Here is a 23406-nt window from a genome sequence, read left to right as displayed (position 1 = left end):
TCCTCATCTGGGTTGGGAGGAGGAAGGGTCCAGGCTCCCCTGCCTTCTGTGGCTGGGGCTGTCCACGCACAATGAGCGCCAGAGCCGTGGGCAGAAATGTACCCTATCCCCGGGAGCTCGCTCACGCCCAGCCAAGGGTGGGGCCCACTGGCTCTGGCTGTCAGGCTGTCGCTGGGCTCCACGGGCTCCCAGGGACCTGGCGGGCACCTGCCTCCCCACCCCCTCACCCATTCTCTCTCTCTCTTTCGCTGGGGCCCTATCTTCCCTTATATGGTGAAGGCAGTTCCTAGGGGGGGGGGGTGGGGACAAAGGTCGCTCTCCTGCAGCCAGCTTGCCATAACTCCCTGAGACCTCCCAGGTGGCAGCTGCCTCCCCCAGACAGGTAAGGCAACCCTGTGGGACACTGGGACAGTAGGTGGTGGGGGGCAACAGGACAGGGGGCAACAGGACAAGGGCCCCTGCTTCTTGCTGGCAGCGTAGGGCCACCTTGGAGCGGACGTGAAGGAGAGGCTTGGCACTCTGGAGCGTCTGGAAAGAGCAGGGAGCCCAGTGTGGCTTCCTGGGCCTCCAAGGAAAGAATTGTACAGTCTGCACTCCAGACAATAGCTCTTTCAGAGCCGCACCTGACGCTAACTTCACTTCAGGTGTCAACCATCCCGATGGCCCTGAATGGGGAGAATCTGGAGGCACGGGACTTTGAGATTTAAAACTTGGACACTCCTGGGCAAACCAGGACTAGTTGGTCACCCTGACCTCGCTCTGCCTCCCCTTCCCCTGCCCCACCCCGTCTCTCTGCCCATTTGTTCTTTATCTGAAACGGTTTCTTTCTTTGGGCTGCCATTCCCCCTGGCACTGCTGGGGCCTCGGCGCTCCTGGATCCTAGGATGTGAGCAACAACCCTCAGGAATTAGATGGGCAAAGACAGAGAGAGGCAGGGGGCTGGTGACTGGCAGGGCCCTTTTGGCCCCCATCCATGCTTGGTCACCCAGGCATGCAGCTCTGTCCCATCTCCCCTCCACCAGGACCTGTCATCTGGCCTTACCAGCCATGGTGGCCCCATGTAGCTGAAATGGGTCGGGGGGAGGTAGGAGCCAAGTCCAGACCAGGGTCTTGGGACATCCGGTCCAGCCCTTCCCAGGAAGCCTGCAAAGGCATCCCAGGTCTGCAAGGGGCAGAATCTGCAGCCTGGGATGCTGGGGTGTGTCCTCTCTCCTCGCTCTCACAGGCCTGGGGAAGCAGGAGGGTGTCCTGGGTTCTAGGGCCTGCCACATCCGTGTCTAGCTCAGAACGGCATGACTGGGGACTGAGAGCTGTGACAGCACTCCGCAGCTGGAACCCTGACAGCAGCAGGGTGGCAGTTAAGCAAGGAAAGATGGGACCTGGTGGTGCAGGAGCCCGAAGTCCCACCAGGGCTCCAGCACGATCCACCCCATCCATTCCACAGTTCTGTCTTTAAGCTCTGTGAACATTTGTTGAGCACCTACTATGTGCTAAGAGTTGGGGTCTGCACAGATGAACAGTCCAGGTCCTTGACCTTGGGGACCTCAGACTTAGAAACAGATCCTTTCATCACCATGTGGTTAGGGGGTCAAGAGTGGCATGGGTCCAGGATGCCTTGGAGCCCTCGGGGAGGGGTGCTTAGTCTAGCCTGAGGATTCTGGGAAGGTGTCCTGGAAGAAATGAGAACTAAACTGAGTCTAAAGGAGCATGTAACGTTCAGCCATGTGAGGAAAGGTGGGGAGGGCGTTCGGTAAAGGGAAGAGCAGGACTAAGGACATAGGGGGAGGGGGAGAAGCAGCCTGGGGGGCCAAGGCAAGCAAGCAGTCCAGCATCACTAGAAGGCAGCGAGCGAGCAGAGAGAGGTAGGGGTGTGGCAGGGGGCAGGCAGGAGGGACATTCAGGTGGACAGAGGGCAGGAGAGGGAGGGTTCCAGGGTGTTGCCCAGATAGCTGACTTTGGGGGGATCTGGGAGGAATGGCGCCCTTCCTCAAGTAGGGGACAGAGAATACTGGGGACCAGGAGTGAGGGTGGTAGCCAGCAAACTCCAGTTGAGGGAGAAGGCAGTGTATATGCAAACCTGGGGCCATGCTGTGGGCATGGGAGAGTGAGGAGCCCATAATCCTCCCACCAGGTCAGGAGCAACAGCCTCTCTGGGGAGGGCCCACCTGGGGTGGGGGGCAGGGGCGTCTGCTTGGACCAACATGGATGAGAGCAGGAGCCGTCGGAGAGTATCCGTGGGGGTACCCTTGGAGTAAGAGCTCACCTCTCAGGGCTGCCCTCCTCAGGATCCCCTTGCCCCCCACCCCAGCAGAGGCTCCCCCTTACCAGTTCAGGCTGCTAGGGGTCCCGGATCCTGATTTTCCTCTAGGGAGGGAGCGTACTGGCTTTTCCAAATCCCTGCTCCCCCAAATCTCCACTCATCTGATGGGCAAGAAGCGCCTACTCCTGTCTACCCTCAATTCCTCTTTTTTTTTTTTTTGAAGATTTTATTTATTTATTTGAGAGAGAGAGAGAATGAGATGGGGGAGGGTCAGCAGGAGAAGCAGACTCTCCACTGAGCAGGGAGCCCCGATGCGGGACTCGATCCCAGGACTCCAGGATCATGACCTGAGCCGAAGGCAGTCGCTTAACCAACTGTGAGCCACCCAGGCGCCCTACCCTCAGTTCCTCTTGCTGCTCGCTCCTAGGATCAGAGCATGTCCCTAGAGGTCATCTGGTTGACCCGACCCTCCCCCCATCTCTAGATGAAGAACTGGGCTCATGTTCATAGAGCTAGTGAGTGTCAAAGAATCTGTCTCGGAGAAAGGAAGATGTAGACCAAGGTGGTAAATGAAATAACACAGAAAACATTTTTCTCCTTTGTACCCAAATTGGTCCTACTGACCCAGGGGTCCTGGGAACCTACGGTCTCTGTGGGTTGAGAAATACCTCATAGAGGGGCCATGGCCCACAAGGGCATCGGACAGGGCCCAGGCACCAGGGGTTCCTACACAGCGCTGGTGACCAGATGTGGTCCCCTGATCTGCCCGAGGGGGTGCTAATCAGAGGCTGGGCAGGGAGACCTTGACCCAGACTCCAGAATGCTGGGGAGAGAGGTCACCCCTCAGGACTCAGAAGAGGGAGTTTCCCAGCAGTAAAGGGCCAGGTCATTGTTCCAAGAGGTGACTCAGAGTCAAGGTGCCATGAGAGATTAGATAGGGAAGTTCCAGGCTGTCAGCGCATGAAGCCTGACCCTCGGGGCCACATGACCTTTCATTCATTGTTCATCAATTCAAGGAGCATTCAAGGAGCCTTCTTGGAGGGCAGATCTGTGCCAGGCTGTGCCAGGCTGGGTGGTGGGCTTGGTGGGGAATGGGGGATGAGAGTAAATGGGGACAAGCCGATCCCCACCCTGGCTCATAGCAGAGTCTCTGGGAAGTTTTTTGTTTTAAAGATTTTTATTTATTTTAGAGAGAGAGCAACTGAGTGGGAAGGGGAGGGGGGAGGGGAGGAGAGAGAGAGAGAATCTCAAGCAGACTGCGCTGAGCATGGAGCCCGACATGGGGCTCCATCTCACAACCTTGAGAACATGACCTGAGCCCAAACCAAGGGTTGGACACTTAACCGACTGAGTCACCCAGGCGCCCCTCTCTGGGAAGTTTTAAAAGTCCACATGCTCCGCTTCCCAGAAGGCAGAAAATAGAGTACCCAGGCCTGGGCCCCACCCAGGCTAATTAAATCAGAGTCCCTGGGGATAGACCTGAGCAGCATCAAAGCACTGGTATTGTTTAAAAGCTCCCTAGGTGATTCTGATGAGCAACTGCAGCAGGGAATAGAGCTACAGGTGAGAACAGAATGAGCCATAAAAGATACCATAAAAGAAGCTTGGGGAGGGAGGTTTCTTTCAGCTCAATGGGTGGAGGCTGGTTCACACTGGGAGAGTTCACTCTGTCATCCACTCATCCACCCATCCACCCATTCACCATCCATCCATCCATCCATCCATCCATCCATCCATCCATCCATCTACCCATCCATTCCATCCATCCACTCACCTATCCATCCATCCATCCATCCATCCATCCATCCATCCATCCATCCATCCACCCATCCATTCTATCCATCCATTAACCCTTCCAACCATCCATCCATCCATCCATTCCATCCATCCATTAACCCATCCAACCATCCATCCATCCATCCACCCATCTACCCATCCAGTCCATCCATCCATTCACTCATCCATCCATCCATCCAACCACCCATCCATCCACCCACTCCGCAAAGCGCTCACATGGTGTTAGATGCTGGGGGTTCAGTACTGAGCAAATATGATCCCCACCCTTGTGGGGACTAGATCTCGAGCGCCACCAGAACAGTGACTGAGGGGTGTTTGGGGATAGCTAGGAAGGAACACGAAACTGCCGCATACACTTTTTCTACTGTGGTAAAATACACATAAGATTTACCATTTTAACCACTTTAACGGACACAGTCCAGGGGCGTTCAGAACAGTCACGATGTTGTACACTACAACCATGGCCACTGTCTAGTTCCAGAATTTTTTCATCATCCCAGATGGAGACTCTATGCCCACTAGTAGGCCCTCCCCTCCCCCCACCCCAGCGCCTGACAGCTGCTGATCTGCTTGCTATGTGTATGGATTTGCCTGTTCTGGATGGTTCATATAAATGGACTCACACAACACATGGCCTTTTGTGTCCAGTTTCTTTCACGAAGCATAATGTATTCGAGGGTCATTCATGTTGCAACATGTATTAGCACTTGGTTCCTTTTTGCGACTGAATAATCTTCCATTGTGGAGATATATACCACGTTTTGTTGCTGGACATTTGAGTTGTTTCTACCTTTTGGTTATTGTGAATAGAGCTGCTATGAATTTCAAGTACAAGTTTTCTTTGAACACCTGTTTTTCCTTTGGGGTAAATACCCTTTTTGGCTCTTATTTATTCTTCGCTTTCCTTTTTTTTTAAGCAGTCAACATGGCTCTGATAAAAAATTTTCAAAAAGAAAAAGTGTTTGGGGCTAAAGAAGGGCCTTGAATGGCAAGCTAAAGAATGGGGGTTTTAATCAGGTAATAGGGAGTCAGGGTAGGGGTTTGAGCAAGAGAGTGACAAGATCAGAGCTGGGTGGGAAGACTGGAGGCTGGGCCCTCGGGCCAATCAGGGGCTGGGGAGGAGCGCTAAGCCCTCACCTCCCCAAGTCCCTGAGCCCTGGCCTCTGGAGCTGTTGGGAGCTCTCCAGGCCTGTGCTGGAAGGAGAGCACCTGAAACGCTCCCAGCTCCTCAGTCCTTGCTCCCACAACCCCCTCCCCTAGGCTCATCCGCCATGACCAAACTGAGCGCCCAAGTCAAAACCTCCCTCAACATCACCACCCCCGGGGTGCAGATATGGAGGATCGAGGTGAGACCCGCCTGGGTGTTGGGGGCTCTGCAGGCTGGGGTGGACTGAGGGAAGGAAGGAGCCTGAGATTGCTCTGCCTTCCTGGGGTTCAAGCCCTTGGTGCCTGTCCCCAAGGCCACCCTCCTCTTTTCTCAGACCTCCTCCTGCTCCTTTTCCTCCTCCCATTGTCACATCCAGTCTTCTGGTCAGCTTCCTCAGCCCTCCTCCTGCTGGTTCCCTGCCTCTCCCAGCTCTCCCTGGGGTCAAGGGAGGCAGGGCAGCTGGGGATTCTGGGTGGTCCAAGGCAGCCCCTCTGAGCTCCTTCCTCTCCCTAGGCCATGAAGATGGTGCCTGTTCCTTCCAGCACCTTCGGAAGCTTCTATGAAGGCGACTGCTACATAGTCCTGGCTGTGAGTGGGGGGGAGCACGGGAGGGTCTGAGCCGACAGCAAAGGCCTCTGCAGTGTCAGAGAGGAAGTTTGAGGCTGGGGGCGGGAAGGAGGGCTGGCCAGGTTTTACCCCTAGCCAGCATGGGCTGGGTGTGCCCAGGGGCCCCGCCTTTGGTAGCTCTGCAGGGTGAGAGGTAAAAGAGGCTCTCCCTGCCCTTGGCTCACTGAGCTCCCACCCGAGGTGAACTTCTTTGAATTTATAGTCGTGGGGACCCTCTGAGCAAGTAGGATGTCACCCTACCTCAGGTCCACATTTCCGAAATCCACAGTCCCCTTCGTTTCACCTTCTTGGTTTTTGCCACATCCTGTACTATTTAATGCATTTGTATTTGTCCTTATATTGATGCGCTTTTCAAATTTAAATCCATTTATTTAAAAACACAACTCCACATCATTATCATAATAAGTGGAAGGTGGTGTCCCAGGTCACAAACAGAAAGTAGCTATAAAATATTTACTTTAATCCTTTCCTCTGCACATTGGCTTGCACACCACCGAATCGCCTCACAGACCTGACGGAGCACGCACCTCACCTTGGGAAATGCTGCTCTAGGCAACCAACTTATTTCCAAGACGAGAGGAGCAGGACCCTGAGGGTCTCTGAGAGCCTGTGGCGGGGTGGGGGCTGAACTCTCGGCTCCTGACCACCCGCGCCGTGCGCTTCCCGCCTCCCCTTGCCAAGCTCACCCGAGGCCCAGGCCCCCTGTGTGTGCGAAACCATGCAGAGCAGGGAGGCGGCGGGAGGGCGTGGGAGCCCAGGGCCTGGGGCACACCACGCATCCCCTGTCCTCCCTAGATCCACAAGACCGGCAGCAGTTTGTCCTATGACATCCACTACTGGATCGGCCAGGCCTCGTCCCAGGACGAGCAGGGGGCGGCTGCCATCTACACCACGCAGATGGACGACTTCCTGAATGGCCGGGCCATCCAGCACCGTGAGGTCCAGGGCAACGAGAGCGAGGCCTTCCGAGGCTACTTCAAACAGGGCCTTGTGTACGGAGGGGTGCGCTGCCGGCGGGGAGGGACGGAGCTCGGGCCAGCGCGGGGAGCCTCTCGGGGAGACCCACAGTGGGCTTTTGGAGACCTCTGTTCTTTCAGCTTCCCTGCCCCCTTTCCTGCTGCTGCCCCATCTTTGGTCTTTATCCCTCTGTCTTTAGCTGCCCCAGAGGCTGTTGTGAAAGTCTGCGCACCATGAATTTTTGTAAATCAACCCCTCTTTGAATGTTCTGGAGAGCTCGGTACCGAAGGAGGCCTTCCAGGGCATCACATCAAGTCTTCCCTCTGGCCCATGGGCGGATGGCTACTCTCCATTCTCTAAAGGAACACTTTCACACTCAACACGCCGATTTCTACCTTTTCTTGAAAAGTCTGAAGTTCTGGCCTCTGGGCTTTTCCCGTGGAAACACACAGTCAAGAGCCAAGTTGCTACTGAGCAGTAGGATAGGCCGGGAGCTCTCCAGTGAGCCACGGTCCCCACCCCTCCCTTTCGTCTTGCTCCTCTTCTTCCCATACTCAGAGCAAGGGCCCATCCCTTTGGGCATTTGAGCTGGCATCTCTCCTGTCTGCTTGGGCTGCCCTAGCAAAATATTCTAGAATAAGTAGCTTGGGTCACAGAAATTAATGTTCTCACAGTTCTGGAGGTTGGGAAGTCCAAGATCAAGGTGCTAGCTGATTCGGTTGCTGGTGAGAGCCCCCTTCCTGGCTTGCAGACAGCCACCTTCTCGCTGTATCCTCCCATGGTGAAGCGAGTGAGCAAGCGCTCTGGTGTCTCTTTCTATAAGGGCGCTAACCTCATCACGGAGGGCCCACCCTCAGGACCTCATCTAAACTTTATCAAAATCTACCCCTCCCAAAAGCCCCATCTCCAAATACCACCACACTGGGGTTAAGGCTTCAACATAGGAGTTTGGGAGGGGACACAATTCAGTCCATAGCATCTCCCCTCTCCCCCTTCCCTGCAGCCTCCTGCCCTCCGAGTTCTGTCCTGTCCTTCCATCAGTCCACATCACCATGCGCCCTTCTTTGCGGGCCCTCTCAGCAGGGCAGTGTCTGCGGGGCGGGGAGTGAGGCACCTAGGGTGCAAACTTTAAGGAGGCTGAGGAAGGTCACACACATGCACACAGAAGACTGACCTTGCACTTGCATGATCCTGAGAGCGAGTACCTCAGAGTGGGCAGCTGAGGCACCTCATGCACCTCAGCCTAGTCCCGGGCCCAGCCCTCAGATGGCCCCAGTGGCAGCTGGGCACCCCGGCTCTGTCACGCCTCCTCCCAGCCCGCTCACTCCCTTGGGTCAGCTCCGTCTCTTCTCAGGATCCAGAAGGGGGGTGTGGCTTCTGGCATGAAGCAGGTGGAGACCAACTCCTACAACGTCCAGCGGCTGCTGCATGTCAAGGGCAAGAGGAACGTGGTGGCCGGAGAGGTGGGCATTGGCCCGGGCCCTGGGGCATGGCCTCCTGTGTCCCCTCCCAGCCTGGGGGGAGGGCAGAGGCCAAGGAGGGGTGAGGGCAGGGAGGAGGCAGGGAAGAGCCGTGGACTGTGGCAAGTATCTGAGTGGAGGTTGCAGCTCCCCTCTGGCGTTCCAGGTGGAGGTGTCTTGGAAGAGTTTCAACCTTGGGGATATTTTTCTCCTGGACCTGGGGAAGGTTATCATCCAGTGGAACGGGCCAGAGAGCAACCGCATGGAGAGACTCAGGGTAAGCGCTGCCCATGCACCACCCCTCTCCCCAGTCCCACCCACCCCTCCCCCGCCAGTCACACTCGCCAGACGTCTGCCACCCCCAACCTGCCCCCACGTCCCCAGGCCCCTCTCGGCTGACTGCCCTGGACGGTGTGTTCCAAGGTAGATCTGAGTCTCCGTGTGTATGTGGAGAGGTACGCATGCTGGGGTTTGCATGAGTTCCGGGACTCAGCCACTGAGGTGTGACAAGTCCCTGTTATGTGGTGGACCCTGTGCCAAGCATTGCGGGTGCCGTGGTGAATGGCCTCCAGCTGGCCATCGAGCGGGGGACACAGACATGAAGGGAGTAACTGAGGAGTGAGGGGTGGGCGTGTGACATTGGGGGTTCTGGGAAGGCTTCCTGGAGGAGGTGGGGTGGGGGAGGGAAGGCCCTAAGGCAGGGGAGAAGTGGCCGGTGCCGGGCAATGGATGGCGATTACAGGGAGCTGGGAGAAGGGAGAGGGCTCGCTCTCAGGGCGTGTTCGGGGGCCAGGAGGCGGCATGAGAAGGCTGGGGTCCGTTCTCGGTGCTCAGGAGGTCTGAAGGTCGTCCTGACTTCTGAGTGGAGAAGGGGTGTGGAGGGGCTGCGGGGATGCAGGGAGCAGGCGGCCCTCTGCGTGAGGATGGGAGCAGGTGCCCCAGGCCCCGGGGACAGGAAGGGGGGATCCACTGGCCTTATGCGTGTGGCGGATGGGGCCGAGGAGAGAGGGGCGTTGTGCCTGAGCCACCATGGAGTGGATGGAGTGCCATTTCCCGAAATGGGAAAGACCAGGAGCAACAGATTGGGGAAGGTGGGGGGGACCGAGTTCAGTTTGGGGCATCTTAAAACAGGTTATCATGGAAGTTGGGTAAATGAGAGGAGAGCAGAGAGCTGCTCTGGGGACAGAAATAGGAAGAAGTCCCGGGACTGGGGCTGGCAACTGAAATGCCAGTGTGTAGAGCAGTGGCCGCTAGGCTGAGGAGGGGGAGCCAGGGTGTGTGTGTGCGTGTGTGTGCACATGAGGAAGTGTGCCGTGCACGCGCGTGTGTACATACTTGCGGCCGTGTATATGCACGTGTGTGTGTGTGCACGCGCGTGCACATACGAGCTCACTTTGGGGCAAAGAGACTGAGTGCTTTGATATCCAGGGCTCGGCTTTTGTCCAAAACTGCAAAGTAAAATCACAAATTTCAGTGTCAAAACAGAAGGCCCAGCAAGTGCACCCCAAATACCCTCCTGCCAACGAGAAACCTGCTTTCCCATGGGGTTCACTTGGTGCACTCTCGGGGGTACAGGCAGGACAGGTGCCTCGTCCCCTGGGGCTGCCGGAGGGGGGCCCAGGCTCTCCTGGCATGGCTGGGGGTGGCGGACGCGTACCCATCCCCCCCGCCGGCCTTCACGGGTCACTGGGGCCTCCCTGCAGGGCATGACCCTGGCCAAGGAGATCCGAGACCAGGAGCGGGGTGGGCGAACTTACGTGGCGGTGGTGGATGGGGAGAATGAGAAGGAGACCCCGAAGCTGATGGAGATCATGAACCACGTGCTGGGCCCGCGGGGGTCACTGAAGGCCGCAGTGCCCGATGACGTGGTGGAGCCGGCGGTCAAGGCCGCCCTCAAGTTGTACCAGTGAGTGTCCAGCTGGGCTCCTTGTGGCCGCGGGGCGCTCCCCCGGGGGGTGGGAGGGTTGGGCTGTGGGACCCCCCCATCCCTGCTGTGCCTTTGTCCTGCAGCGTGTCTGACTCAGAGGGAAAGCTGGTGGTTAGAGAAGTCGCCACGAGGCCCCTCACCCAGGACCTGCTCAGTCACGGGGTGAGAGGGCGTGCAGACCCCCAGCCCCAGCTCCCATCCCGCTGCACCCTGCCCAGTCTCCCCCAAGCGGGAGCAGTGCCGGGGGCTGGAGCGGGTCTGTGCCTGCCGCTCTGCGGCCCGGCACCACCGGCTCAGGCCCCCATGCTGCATCCTTGTCTCCCACCTCTAGGACTGTTACATCCTGGACCAGGGGGGCCTGAAGATCTACGTGTGGAAGGGGAAGGATGCCAACGCCCAGGAGAGGACAGGAGCCATGAACCAGGCACTGGTGCGCAGGGGGGTCCGGGAAGGGAGAGGGGAGAGAAACAGACGCAGCAGGGGGAGAGGAGTGGGGTCAGACCCGGTGTAGCGCTAGGCAGAGGCCTTGGAAAGCTCTGGGCCTGACCCAGCTAGGGGTGCTGAGGGTCAGTTCCGTAGCTGTCTTGGGGGTTTCTCTGCACGCCAGGGGGCCAGACTCCAGGCCACCTGGGGGCCTCCTCAGGGTGTGAGCTCCCACCTCAAGCTCGGTTCAGAGAAAGGGAGAAATGGAGGTTGGCCTTCCCGCAAGAGGGGATTGGGTCAGCCGGCGGGTTGGGACCAAGTCAGAGTTTGGGGTCATTATTAGGGCTAGAGTCAGTAACCCTAGCTGGCTTGGGGTCAGCATTAGAATGGGGGTTGGGTTCAAGGTTAGAGATGGCAGCTGATGATTGGGGTTAAAATTGAGGTAGGGTCAAGTTTGGGGTCCCTTTGGGTTTTGGGGTTGTGGCCAGAGCAGGGTTTAGCTTTGGGGTCAGCACTGGGACTGGGGTTGGGTTCAAGTTTGGGATTGGGACCAGGGATAGGTTTGTGGTTCGGACTGGTTGGGGTTCGAGCCAGGTTCTGGCTTGCATTGGGGGCGGGGCTGTGGGGGGCTAGGAGAGGGACATAGACTCAGCCACCCTGTTCTCTTCCTAGAACTTTATCAAAGCGAAGCAGTACCCGCCGAACACACAGGTGGAGGTGCAGAATGATGGGGCTGAGTCAGCTGTCTTTCAGCAGCTCTTCCAGAAGTGGACCCTGCCCAATCGGACTTCAGGCCTGGGCAAAACCCACACCTTAGGCTCTGTGGGTGAGGGCCGGCCCGAGGCAGGGTGGGGTCAGGAGCCGGAGTGGGGCTAGGAGGGCCCCTGCACCTGTCCTCCCTCCCAGACACGCCTCTTCCATGCGCTCTTTCCCGCTGGCGCTGGGCTCCCCCGGTGGGGGGGGGACACGAGGGAACATGAGTAAACTGAGCTGTCACAAAAAGGAAGCTGAGAAGCACCTGTCTTTCCTTTGGAATGGGGTTGTCTCCCTGGAAACCAGATAGCGTCAGTGTCTCACCAGACAATATTTGCTGAACGCAAGCTCAGTACCAGGCCCCTGGAAGAGGATGAAAGGGTTGTCCCTCTCCTGGCCCCTCTGGGAGGCCCTGGTGAAGCCCGGGTCTCAGGGATGGGAGATGGGGTTTCGCATTATAACTGCCACTCTCCAGCTCTGTGACCTTGGGTAAGCCATCCGATCTCTCTAGCCTCAGATTCCCCATCTGTAAAATGGATCTAAGAATTGTAGTCATCACTCAGGGCTGTTGTGAGGACCTGAGGGACCTCAGCTTATGACAGCTGGTGTCCTGATCCCCCCACCCCCCCAGCCAAAGTAGAACAGGTGAAGTTTGATGCCACATCCATGCACGTGCAGCCTCAGGTGGCCGCCCAGCAGAAGATGGTGGACGACGGGAGCGGCGAGGTGGAGGTATGGTGAGGGTGGGAGGCGGGTGCTGGGTGGGGCGGGGTCGGCGGAACCTGTCCTGGCCCTCATACCAGCTTGGTACTGGCCCCAGGTGTGGTGCATCGAGGACCTGGAGCTGGTGCCGGTGGACTCCAAGTGGCTAGGCCACTTCTACGGGGGTGACTGTTACCTGCTGTTGTACACCTACCTCATCGGCGAGAAGAAGCACTACCTGCTCTACATTTGGCAGGTCAGGCCCCACCCTTCCCTGTCCCGAGCACAGCTAGCTCGGCTCCCACTCCAAGTGGCCATCACCCTTGAGTTGAATACCTCTGGTGATGGGAAGCTCACCCCCTTTTCCATCCTGGGACTGTTTAGGCTATGAGATCCCAGTGGTACAGGGTACCCCCATTCACAATCCTTGCCCCTTCTCTGAGTTCTTGGAGTCTCCCTTCCAATTTCCATGGCTTCCAGAACATCCCCTTCATCTGCTCAAAGCACCATGGATTTGTGGGTCCAGATGTGAGTGCACAGGGAGATGCTTGGGTGCTGGGGGTAGTGGTATGATAGCCATGGTGTGCCCCCGAGTAAGAAGGAGAGGAGGTCTGGGGTTAAGGGCGGAGTAGCAGGTGAGCTAGGGCAGGCGGAGGGCCAGGAAAGGATTAGGTGTGGGGCTGGGCTCAAACAGGTCTGGGTCACATGGGGTTTGGGCTGTGGCCAGGGCGGTATTTGGTGGGGCAGACCGTTTTGGAGCCAGGTGAGAATCGGGGATGGAGTCGTTGCTGCAGCCGGGGACGGGCTCAGAACTAGGGCCGGCCTCGTCCCCCCAACTTCCATCATGCTTGTCCCCAGGGTAGCCAGGCCAGCCAGGATGAAATAGCAGCCTCTGCCTATCAAGCCGTCATCCTGGACCAGAAGTACAACAACGAACTGGTGCAGATCCGGGTCCCAATGGGCAAGGAGCCACCACACCTCATGGCCATCTTCAAGGGACGAATGGTGATCTACCAGGTGTGGCTGCTGGCCTGAGGCGCCTGGCAGGACCGACGATTGCGGCGGGGTGGGCATCAGGAGATGGGGAAGGGGACCCGGGGCGGGCCTGGGGGTGAAGCAAGCACTTAGTTGGAGAAGACTGTGTGAGGCCCCATCACCCATGTGGAACCAGCAATAGAAACCGCCACTCCATAGGAATGAGTATGGAGCGTGGGCAAGTCCCGTTTCTCTCTACACTGCACCCCCCCACCCCCCCCACCCCCGCCCCGTCCTCTGCATGAGAAAGGTAGTTCTTTTGGCTAGATTTGCCCACCTGATGAGCCTATCCAAACAACATTGGTGCCTTCCAACATAATGGAATAGACATCTCCAGCACTCATTTAAGAAATCAGCTGTTTATGGAGCACCCGCGAAGCCTGCAGCCCTCCGCAAGGTGCAGGGGCTGGAGAAGGCGGGTCTTGTTGGGAGAGCAGGGAACTAACAGCCCGAGGCACCGTGTGGTTAAATGCCAGACACGCGGGTTGGGTTCGCTGCCCAGTGTGAATACAGTAATCTGGGGCAGGCAGGGAGTTCGTGCTGGAGGGGGGTTTGGAGGGGCTCTTGACATCAGGGTCAGAGTTGAGGCGCTCAGCAGAGGTGCAGGGCAGGGGGCACAGCAAGGACAACAGCCCAGAGGAGGGGATCCACGTAGAGCAGGGAGAAGCCTGGCTGAGCTAAAGGGGAGAGTCTGGAGAGAGCAGAGTGAGTCTGGAAGGGCAGTTTGCGCCTGCATCATGTGGGGCCTGCAAAGGCTGGGCTGAGGAGCTGGTTCCAGCCTATGAGCAGTAGGGAGCCATTGAAGATTTCTGAGCAGGGGAGTGTCATGACAAAAGCAATGTTTTGGAAAGGTTAGTCTGGTGATGATGCGGCAGAGGACCTGGGGGCGGGCAGACCCCACCCCAGCCTCTCTTCCACTCTGTTCTCTGTGCCCTTCTTGAGAACCTTCCACTGTCTGTACTAAATTGCTCCCACCTCTCTCTCTCTCTGCCTTCTCCACACCTGCTGCAGGGAGGCACCTCCCGGGCCAACAAACTGGAACCAGTGCCCTCCACACGGCTGTTCCAGGTGCAGGGAACCAGCACCAACAACACCAAGGCCTTTGAGGTCCAACCCCGGGCCAGCTTCCTCAACTCCAATGACGTCTTCATCCTTAAGACCCAGTCCTGCTGCTATCTGTGGTGCGGGAAGGTGCGTGAAGTGGCCTCCCCCTCCCCAAGTGGATCTTAGGGGTCCCCGGGCCTCAGGGGAGCCCCTGGCCAGCAGGTCCTTCTGGCTCATTTCCCAGCTGCCCCTAGCCAGTCTCCCTCCACCCTCACATTCTCTGCCTCTAAGTCCGGTTCAGTATCTCTCGTTCTCTTTGTCCCCGGCCACCCCTGCCTGTCCCAGTGTTGGTCTGTCTTTGTGTCTGGGGCTCTCTCTCACTATCCTCATACCTGTCGCTGCCTCTCCGTTGATCTCAGCCTCTTGGATGCTTTCTCTTGCCCTGTAAGGAGAGGGCAGGCTCCTGTACCCTCTGCCGTTCTTTGGAGTGTCAAGGACAGAGGAGGGGTGTGCATGGGGTCCTGATCCAGGCAGGAGGGGCCCTCTTGGACCCAGGAGCTCTGGGCCAGTAAACATGGTGGAAGGGTGGGGGTAGGTGTGGCAGTAGAGATGGTCTCCCCCAACACAGCTGACCCCCCTCTCCCCAGGGCTGTAGCGGGGACGAGCGGGAAATGGCCAAGATGGTTGCGGACACCATCTCTCGGACAGAAAAACAAGTGGTGGTGGAAGGGCAGGAGCCGGCCAGCTTCTGGGTAGCCCTGGGTGGAAAGGCTCCCTATGCCAGCACCAAGAGGTAACTATGGGGTCCCTCTGCCTCCAGCTCACCTTCTACGCTGGGGAGCCTCCCCGCCCCCCCAGCCCATGGCCCAGAGTCTGCAGTGAGCATGGACTGAGGACTCTGTGTACCAGTCCACAGGGCTACAAGATGAAGAAAGAAGGGGTGGCCCAATGGGCCCTGAGAGCCCCGTGAGCCCAGGGGCATGCCTGGGGCCCGGTGCGGGTTTTCTTGGCAAATGGAGTTCACGGGCTAGGAAGCAACTCAAAGAGAGGGGCAGGGCTTGCCCTTGGGGATGAAGCTGCCAGAACCCTGTCCTTTAGTCCCGACACAGGACCTGGATGTTGAGAAGCCCCAGCTGGAAACACTCTTTCCAGTGTTTTTTCTAAAGCATACCCAGGGTCCACTATTCCCCCGTTTAAAGGGAAAGGGCATTCCTGCAGTAGCCGGAGGAGGAGGCCTAGAAGGAAGATATCAGAACTTCCCAATGGGCCTGCAGAAGAGCCTCTGGAATGCTCGTCCCGGAAAGGCAGCGGGGACTTCTGCCTTGGAGCGCTCTCAGACTCTTGGGAGGAGGGGGGCACTTTTCGTGTGGTCAGAAAAAAGAGCATTTTCCTAGAAGTTGGGCTTTCTGTGTCGGAGTTCTGCGTCCTCCATTTTTCCTTCCCCACACCTTCTTCTTGCCACCACAATTTTCTCTGCATCCTGCAGACTGCAGAAGGAAACCCTGGCCATCACCCCCCGGCTCTTTGAATGTTCCAACCAGACCGGGCGCTTTCTGGCCACAGAAATCCCTGACTTCAATCAGGATGACTTGGAAGAGGACGATGTGTTCCTGCTCGATGTCTGGGACCAGGTAGGATTGAGGTCTGGGGCCCTCCCTTACCACCAGCTCAAGCCCCAGGGCCAAGAAATGGTGACTTTATGGACAGGTAAGTTGTGACATTTTCTGGGCTCCCTCATTCATTCTTCCTGGGAGTAGTATTGTGAACAAGAGCCTAAGGAAGAAGGAGGCGGGTAGAGAGGAACGTTCCGGAAGGGGCTGCAGTGCAGGACGTATTTTCCCAAAGCCCCGTTTCTTTCACATGGCAGAAGCATGTTTCTGAGGGTCTGTGGCTCTGGAGAGGCCGAGAGTCCCACACTGGCAGAGTCTACAAGTAGAGGACACCTGTCCAGCCTCTTCATCTCCCAGATGCAAAGTCAAGACCAGATGGGGCCTGCCCGAGGTCACTTGGCTCCACTGTCAGTCCTCAGAGCCTGGCAGACCCCAGGCGGAGCACGGTGGGCCAGGGAGGACAGGAAGGCCTACCCGAACTCTGGATTCTCCACAGGTCTTCTTCTGGATCGGGCAGCACGCCAAAGAGGAGGAGAAGAAAGCTGCAGCAATCACAGCACAGGAATACCTCAAGACACACCCCAGTGGCCGTGACCCCGAGACCCCCATCATTGTGGTGAAGCAGGGACACGAGCCCCCCACCTTCACAGGCTGGTTCCTGGCGTGGGATCCCTTCAAGTGGAGTGTGAGTGGCCAGCGCCCCCCTGATCCTTCCAGCCCAGCACGACCTTCTCCAGGAGGCCGCTCACGGCACACCCCAAGGGCAGGGCGGACTTCCAGGCTTTTCTATTCATTGTGATAGACGACCAGTGACAGATTTTTAAAGGGGTTCTAGGGGACCTCGAATAAAAAGTCAGACTGCGTAAGCCCATGAAGCCCCCTGGTGAGGGAGAGGGAAGGAAGTCTATCAAAAACCCAGGCTCATGACCGTGCCTTTCTTGGGCACGAGATGTAGCTCAGAGCTGATGGACATTCTTGCTAAGAGCTGTACTGACCATTTGAACTTAAATCAACTAAAGTTAAACAAAACTGAAGATTCAATTTCTCACAAGCCCCAAGCTAACTGCTTCGTAGCCACTCATGGCTAGTGGCTCCCAGGTTGGACAGCGCAGAGAAAGAACATTTCCATCACTGTAGAAACTTCTCCGGGACAGTGTTAGTGCATCCTCAAACCAGATGAAAATGACACACGTCAGTTCTTTAAAGGACAGACGAATGTCTTCCTGGCACCCACTTCTAAGCAAAATGGCTCATACGTGTGGTCCTTATCTGAGGGACGGTGAGCTGGACTGCCACAGGACTTTCCTGAACTGGCCCCAGGTAGAAGCAGAGGGCAGGTCCTCAAAATGGAAGCCCGTGCACGTTGTCTGCAGGAAGGAGGAAGGCTAAGGCCTGGTGACTTTAGGTGCACAATGGCCGTCATGATGCGCCATGCTGGGGGCCAGGCCCTGGGCTTATAGAGATGCGGCTCCTCGTGGAGCCAGCGTCCCTTTGACTCCCTTCACCTTTCTGCGGCAGGGTCCCCCTCCAGGCTCTGGGAGGGGAGGAGGTCCCTGGCTTCCAAGCCCCCCATGTTCCCCAGAGCCTCCACAGGGGAGGCAGCTTCTCCAGGCTGCACATCGCTGCCCACACTGCCTCTGAGGGTGGCCTCTATCCCCACGTGGGGCTGAGCAGGGCCTTTCCTGACCATCAGCCCCGTGGGTGTTCATCCTCCCGTCTAGCCTCCTTTTTCAGGGTCCCTCCTCCAGCCCCCACCCCTGGGCCTTAGGCCAGCCTTCTTTCAACCCCCCGAAAGGAAAAAATTCTTCCTCTGCTGAGAGCCGGGTCTAACTTGTTATTGGCTTTATGTGCAGAACACCAAATCCTATGAGGACCTGAAGGCGGAGCTTGGAAACTCTGGGGACTGGGACCAGATCACTGCGGTGAGTGCGGGGCAGGTGGCTGGCTGATGTCGCAGCCCCGTGGGAGCTGAGAAAGCTCCAGAAAAGATAGCAGGGTCCTGGGCTTCCCTTTCCACCATGTCCTCCCACCGCTCATGGAAGTGCTTCTCCCTGTTGAACTTCAAGGCCTCCTGCTGTTTCTTCTCCTCCATGGCCTAGACTGAGCATGCATAAGAATCCAGGTGATGGGAGCCAGGAGCAAGGTGGGGACAGCTGGTTAAAACGCAGATCCCGGGACGCTTGGGTGGCTCAGTCGTTAAGCGTCTGCCTTTGGCTCAGGTCATGATCCCAGGGTCCTGGGATCGAGCCCCACATCGGGCTCTCTGCTCCGCGGGAAGCCTGCTTCTCCCTGTCCCACTCCCCCTGCTTGTGTTCCCTCTCTGGCTGTGTCTCTCTCTGTCAAATAAATAAAATCTTTAAAAAAAAAAAACAAAAACCGCAGATCCCAAAGTCCCCTTCACTCCCCCAAATTCTGGTGCGTGGAATCGGGATGAGCCCCGGGAATATGCCTGTTTTAAATGAAGAGCCAGGTGATTTGATGTAGTTAGTCCATGGACTATACTTAGAGACAGAATGATTTGTCTGCTGTGGTCACCTCTGGGGTCCTTTCTCCGGGTGCAAACTGCAGTCCCTCAGTTAGTGAACAGAACCCCGTGCATTGAACCTGTTGGCCCGGGGTTATGGGAATCTGAAAGCAAAACCTTTCCCTCAAGAAGTTCATAGCCTCGCAGGGGAGGCAGGGCCAAGTAGACTCTGTAGAAATGTGTCCAGAACACGAGAGCAATTCCACAAGCACGCTGGCTTAATCAGCAGATAAGGCTGGCTCCTCAGCCCCACCCGCAGCCCGAGTACCCTGTGCCCTCAATAAACCCTTCTTGGTGGACTGATGGTTCAGGCAGGAAAGCATGGATAGATAGGTCAAGGCTAAGGGAATTTACTGATGACAGTTTCATAACAGATAAGAGAAAGAGGATCATAAATGTCCAAGGTGGACCTCGAACATCTGTGGGAAGCCATGGAGAAGTTCATAAGTCATAGAACAAAATAATCATCTTGGATCCATTGGCTTTGGTTGGATACAAACCACCAAGTTTTAGCTCACAGATCCAATCAGGTGTTGTGTTCTTTTTTTTTTTTTTTTTTAAAGATTTTATTTATTCATTTGAGACACAGAGATACAGAGAGAGAGAGAGCTTGAGCAGGAGGGGGAGACAGAGGGAGAGGGAGAAGCAGGCTCCCTGCTGAGCCAGGAGCCCGACGTGGGGCTCAATCCCAGGACCCTGGAATCATGACCTGAGCCGAAGGCAGACGCTTAACCATCTGAGCCACCCAGGCACCCCAGGTGTTGTGTTCTTATGAGGAGTGTGCATATGGGGGTCACGGAAGGCTTCTCGAAGGAGATAATCTAGAATCAATGTTGACTCCGGAGAGAAGGGCAGCCTGGGAGGTAGCCACAAACCAGCAGAATGAACCAGTGGTTTCCTTCTCTTCCCTAGGAGATCACCAACCCTAAACTGGACATGTTCAATGCGAATAGCAACCTCGTTTCTGGGCCTCTACCCATCTTTCCCCTGGAGCAGTTGGTGAACAAGCCTGTGGAGGAGCTCCCCGAGGGTGTGGACCCCAGCAGGAAGGAGGTAGGTCAGGCTCGAGGATGAAGAAAGCTGGCTGGCCATCTGCTGGACAACACTAAATGACCCCCAGATTGTGCCCTGCAGGTGATTAGGTGCTGGGGATGCCCTGGTGAACAAAACACACCTGGTCTCCACCTTCACGTGAGGTGACATCTCAGTGCGGACAGAGGGTTCAAAGGACCCTGATTACACTATGATTTAATTTCAGTGATGGTAAGCGCTACAAGGTGAACCACAGGTGCCATGAAGGGTCTTCCAAAAAGGAACCTGACTTAGAGAAGATTTCCTTCTGAAAGGTGAACAGAAATTATTCAGTCAAAATGGATTTTTCCTGGAGAAGCGAACAGCATGCGTGAAGCCCAGAGGCAGGGAATGAGCACAGCGGGGATTAATTTTAAAAAGTTTAAAAATCTTAAAAAAAAAAAAAAGATTTTATTTTTAAGTAATCTCTGCGCCCAGTGTGGGACTTGAACTCACAACCCCGGGATCAAGAGTGGCACACTCCACTGACGGAGCCAGCCAGGTTTTATAAAACCTTTAAAAAAAAAAAAAAAAGATGACTATAGCTACCCAGTGAAGAAGGGACTGGAAGGTGGCAAAAGCAGTGGCCAGAGGCCGGCTGAGTGGTGGCTGGGGAAGTGGAGGGAAGGAGGGGGTTTAGAGGAATTTTAGGAGGTAGAGTCAATGACACTAGGTAATTACTGGATGAAGGGTGTGATTGGGGGGGGGCAATTGCATCATTTTCGGAGACAAAAAGACCCTGGGTCAGACTGAGCTTAGAGGGGGACCACCGTGAGTATGGGGGTAGCCATGCCGTTTGAGGCATCCGGGGACATCCCGGGTGATGCCTATTTGGTGGGCAGGCTATTCAGAGACCCGCCAGTGCGCGGTGCTTCTGGTGGCTGCACCTGCAGGCCCACGCGGGTCACTCGTGGGGAGAGAGTATGGCAAGAAGAGAGCTTGTTAAAAATACATTTCCAATATTCATTCCCACTATAGGCAGATCCAAAATGGATGGCTGATCTAGCATGATGGGGTATCGAGAGACAACGTACTCTCGGGATGATAAACCATAAAGATGTCTTGCTAATGAATTAAGGAATCTACAGAAGAGAGATGCCTGATTTCTCCAACAAGTCTGTTAGGCGTTTGGGCCCGATATATGTTTAAGTGTATGGTTCCCAGAGCATTTGCATCCTGCCCTTCACCTTGGAGACTATGTTCATGCATTCTTTCCCAGATCTACCCATCTGTGTCCTCACTGGAATATTGGGACGATCCCAACATATTTTTTGTAACAGTAATATATGAGTATTATTTGCCCAGCCCCTGGTATGTAAAGGTAAGCTGCTGTTACAACTGCCTGAGGAAACTGGAGGCAGGGCACGTGACTTGCCTGATGTGCCTGACGTAGCTACTTAGCAGCGAGTCAGAGCAAGGACCAGGTCTTCGGAGTCCTGCCGCTCCCATGGTACCATGTGGCTCCAAGTATTTCTAAAAGGAGGGGCAGCTGGTGTTATTGAACCCGGTGACTGATAGGAGGCTGGATGGTGAATTCGGAATGGGACAAACAGAATCAAGACAACCCTACCATGGTAGACACAGTCTACAGAATCTAAGATCCTTTTTAAAAAGTCGGTTGTCTGTTGCTGATTTTTTTTTAATGTTTTATTTATTTATTCATGAAAGTCAGAGAGAGAGAGAGAGAGAGAGAGAGGCAGAGGCAGAGGGAGAAGCAGGCTCCCCGCCTAGCAGGGAGCCCGATGAGGGACTCGATCCCAGAACCCTGGGATCATGACCTGAGCCGAAGGCAGACGCTTAACCATCTGAGCCACCCAGGCGCCCCTGTTGCTGATTTTTTAAAGGAGATTTATTTGAGAGCAAGCGAGCGAGAGAGCACGCACGTGGCAAGGGGTGGGGAGAGGCAGAGGGCGAGGGAGAGAGAATCCCGAGAGACTCCTCTCTGAGAGCGAAGCCCAGCAGGGCTTGATGTCCAGACCCTGAGATCATGACCTGAGCCGAAACCAAGATTCGGACGCTCAACCGACTGCGCCACCCGGGAGCGCCAGTACATTCTTGCGGGGGAAGCTGTAGGTCAGTGTTAAGTGGGGAGAGTTGAGAGGACTTCAGGCCTGACTGCTCCAGACTCGGAAGGGGAGCCAGTGACGATGAACAGTGGGGTGGTGGGTCTGGCTGCAGGCAGTAGCAAGAGGATAATCTGAGTGTTTGAGTACCAGTGAGTAAGCCACAGAGAGGCGGATGTGGGTATGGGCGAGGCCAGTCATCAGCTGGCAGGATCACAGAGTCCAAGAGCAGGACTAGCGGAAAGCTACAAGTCCACGGGGATGGGCAGTTCCTGCTTTCTACCCTGGGGGTCAGAGTCCAGAAGCCTCAGCCAAGCCGTGGAGCCAGCCTGGCTGGGGCCAGGGAGGGCACCTGCAGCCACAGCTGTGAGGGACCTGGGCCAGGGGTTTGCTACAAACCAGTTTGGGGTAGGCAGCTCTTCCCCATCCACTGATGCCCAAACCACTCACCTTTCCTCTCTTCTTCCCTGCTTGGGGGAGTGGGCAGGCTCTTGGGGGACTTGAGAATGCCCAGGGGTGGGAGGCAAACCTAAAGACAGGTTAGAGAACTGAGGCGTCAGACCCATCTGAGCTTGAAGTCCACCTACAGATGTTGTCCAAGCTGTTCAGTTAGGGCTCTCTGTAGGAGTGGGCTCAAATGCTCTCCTGGGGTTGGCGGAGGGGGTGGGGCTCACACTGAAAAGAAACCCATGGCTTTTACCACCCCATCCCCTTCTTGGTGCCTGGGGAGCAGAGATGAAGGCTGGGAGATGCTGTCTTCTAGTAGCTTCAGTTTGGGGTTCTCACATGAATGTGCCTTGAGGGTACCTGGCTTGCTTTAAGCAGTAGCCCTATTACCTTGTGTTAGCTGGGAGCAAATGTCGTTTCAGGCAATCCCCTCATCTTATGGAGAAAGATACATACCCCTGGCTTAGTTAGGTGTCTCCCAGTCACGATCTCTAAGCCAAGAGTAAAAAGGTAGAATGGCGCTATCCAACCTTCTAGATCATTCATAGGATGGAAGAAGCCGGTACGAGTCATCCAAATATTTTGTTTCCCAGGGGGTTTTGCAAGTGGCACAGCTGTACCTGGACGCTAGACTGCTGCTTGCTGGGCCCGTCGCGCTGGGGCAGCCAGCCTGCTCACTTGATCCCCGGCAAGGTAGCACCCAGGAGGGCGAGCGCCTCCCCAGGGTCATGGCTCTCTCGAGCAGAGCTGGGCCTCCTGTCGTAACAGCAACGGAGTCTTATATATTCAGACCTGGGCAGATTCCCTTCGGGGGCTCATCTGCTTACTCTGTGGGCCAGATTTACAGAAAGTAGGATCCTCTCGCTTAGGTTCACTGTTTACTGAGTAAAGACAGATGAACAAGATACCTTGTTTCCAGTGCCCTTTCATGTGTAATATTATTTTCATCTCCATAAAAGCATTACGAAGAAGCAAAAATTGGCCTTTAAGATTTTTCTCCCATTTTAGAGAGAGGAAAACTAAGACACTCTCTTAGCAAATTCCCTAGCCAAGTGAAGTCAAATGTCCCGATTCTTATTTCAGAGCTAGGGTGCACTTGTCAGCAGGAGCTCAATCTACTTCATGCTGCTCATGTTCCAAATTCAGGGATCACACTTCTTAGACCTCAACATGCCGCCTGGCTCCTCCCCATCTCTTTCCGGGTTCTCCTGACGTTACCTATTTTTGTTCTTCACGTGACTGCTCTGCCACACCTACAGGACTCATCCAAGTCAACCCTGGGTGAGAATGTGACCGTTGCCCTCTGGTCTCTCTCTTCTTCTAGGAGCACCTGTCCATCGAGGATTTCACCAAGGCCTTGGGGATGACACCCACTGCCTTCTCTGCCCTCCCTCGATGGAAGCAACACCACCTCAAGAAAGAAAAAGGCCTGTTTTGAGAAACAGGAGTGGTTGCGGTTGGAGAGCAGTTCCCTACCCTGCTTTCAGTTTCCTTGTTTTCATGACTGGTGTTATTAGTCCTATACTAATTGAAGTGAAATTTTACCTGTAAGCAACCTA

General features: G+C 55.9%; 1 protein-coding gene across 3 annotated transcripts; it reads left to right on the top strand.

Moving 5' to 3' along the window:
• Positions 1-310: 310 nt before the first annotated feature.
• Positions 311-23406, top strand: VIL1 (villin 1). 3 transcript variants are annotated; one of them, XM_081813610.1, is made up of 20 exons: positions 311-369; positions 5306-5403; positions 5718-5792; positions 6627-6823; positions 8143-8251; positions 8415-8525; positions 9952-10154; positions 10259-10337; positions 10507-10605; positions 11271-11424; positions 11983-12083; positions 12172-12309; positions 12912-13070; positions 14100-14279; positions 14780-14925; positions 15619-15763; positions 16239-16427; positions 17596-17664; positions 19179-19319; positions 23172-23406. In XM_081813610.1, exons 2-20 carry the CDS (start codon positions 5329-5331, stop codon positions 23283-23285), a joined length of 2484 nt encoding a protein of 827 aa, XP_081669736.1. In that variant the 5' UTR covers positions 311-369; positions 5306-5328; the 3' UTR covers positions 23286-23406. The 3 variants fall into 3 exon arrangements, with proteins under 3 accessions (XP_081669736.1, XP_081669738.1, XP_081669737.1); XM_081813611.1 differs by having other exon boundaries at positions 312-365; positions 5303-5403; XM_081813612.1 differs by lacking the exon at positions 16239-16427.

The sequence above is a fragment of the Leptonychotes weddellii genome, chromosome 3 (genome assembly GCF_054177405.1).
Source record: "Leptonychotes weddellii isolate Sample4059 chromosome 3, ASM5417740v2, whole genome shotgun sequence".
Classification (NCBI taxonomy): domain Eukaryota; kingdom Metazoa; phylum Chordata; class Mammalia; order Carnivora; family Phocidae; genus Leptonychotes; species Leptonychotes weddellii.
The sequence above is the reverse complement of the archived record's forward strand: the minus strand, read 5'-3'. Positions and strand labels throughout refer to the sequence as shown.

Bases quoted from the DNA above. Each gene is read 5' to 3' on its own strand.
- VIL1 (XM_081813610.1), top strand. From the start codon at position 5,329: ATGACCAAACTGAGCGCCCAAGTCAAAACCTCCCTCAACATCACCACC. The intron at 8,252-8,414 runs GTGGGCATTGGC...CTGGCGTTCCAG, and splicing joins GGAACGTGGTGGCCGGAGAG to GTGGAGGTGTCTTGGAAGAG. The intron at 14,926-15,618 runs GTAACTATGGGG...TGCATCCTGCAG, and splicing joins CCCTATGCCAGCACCAAGAG to ACTGCAGAAGGAAACCCTGG.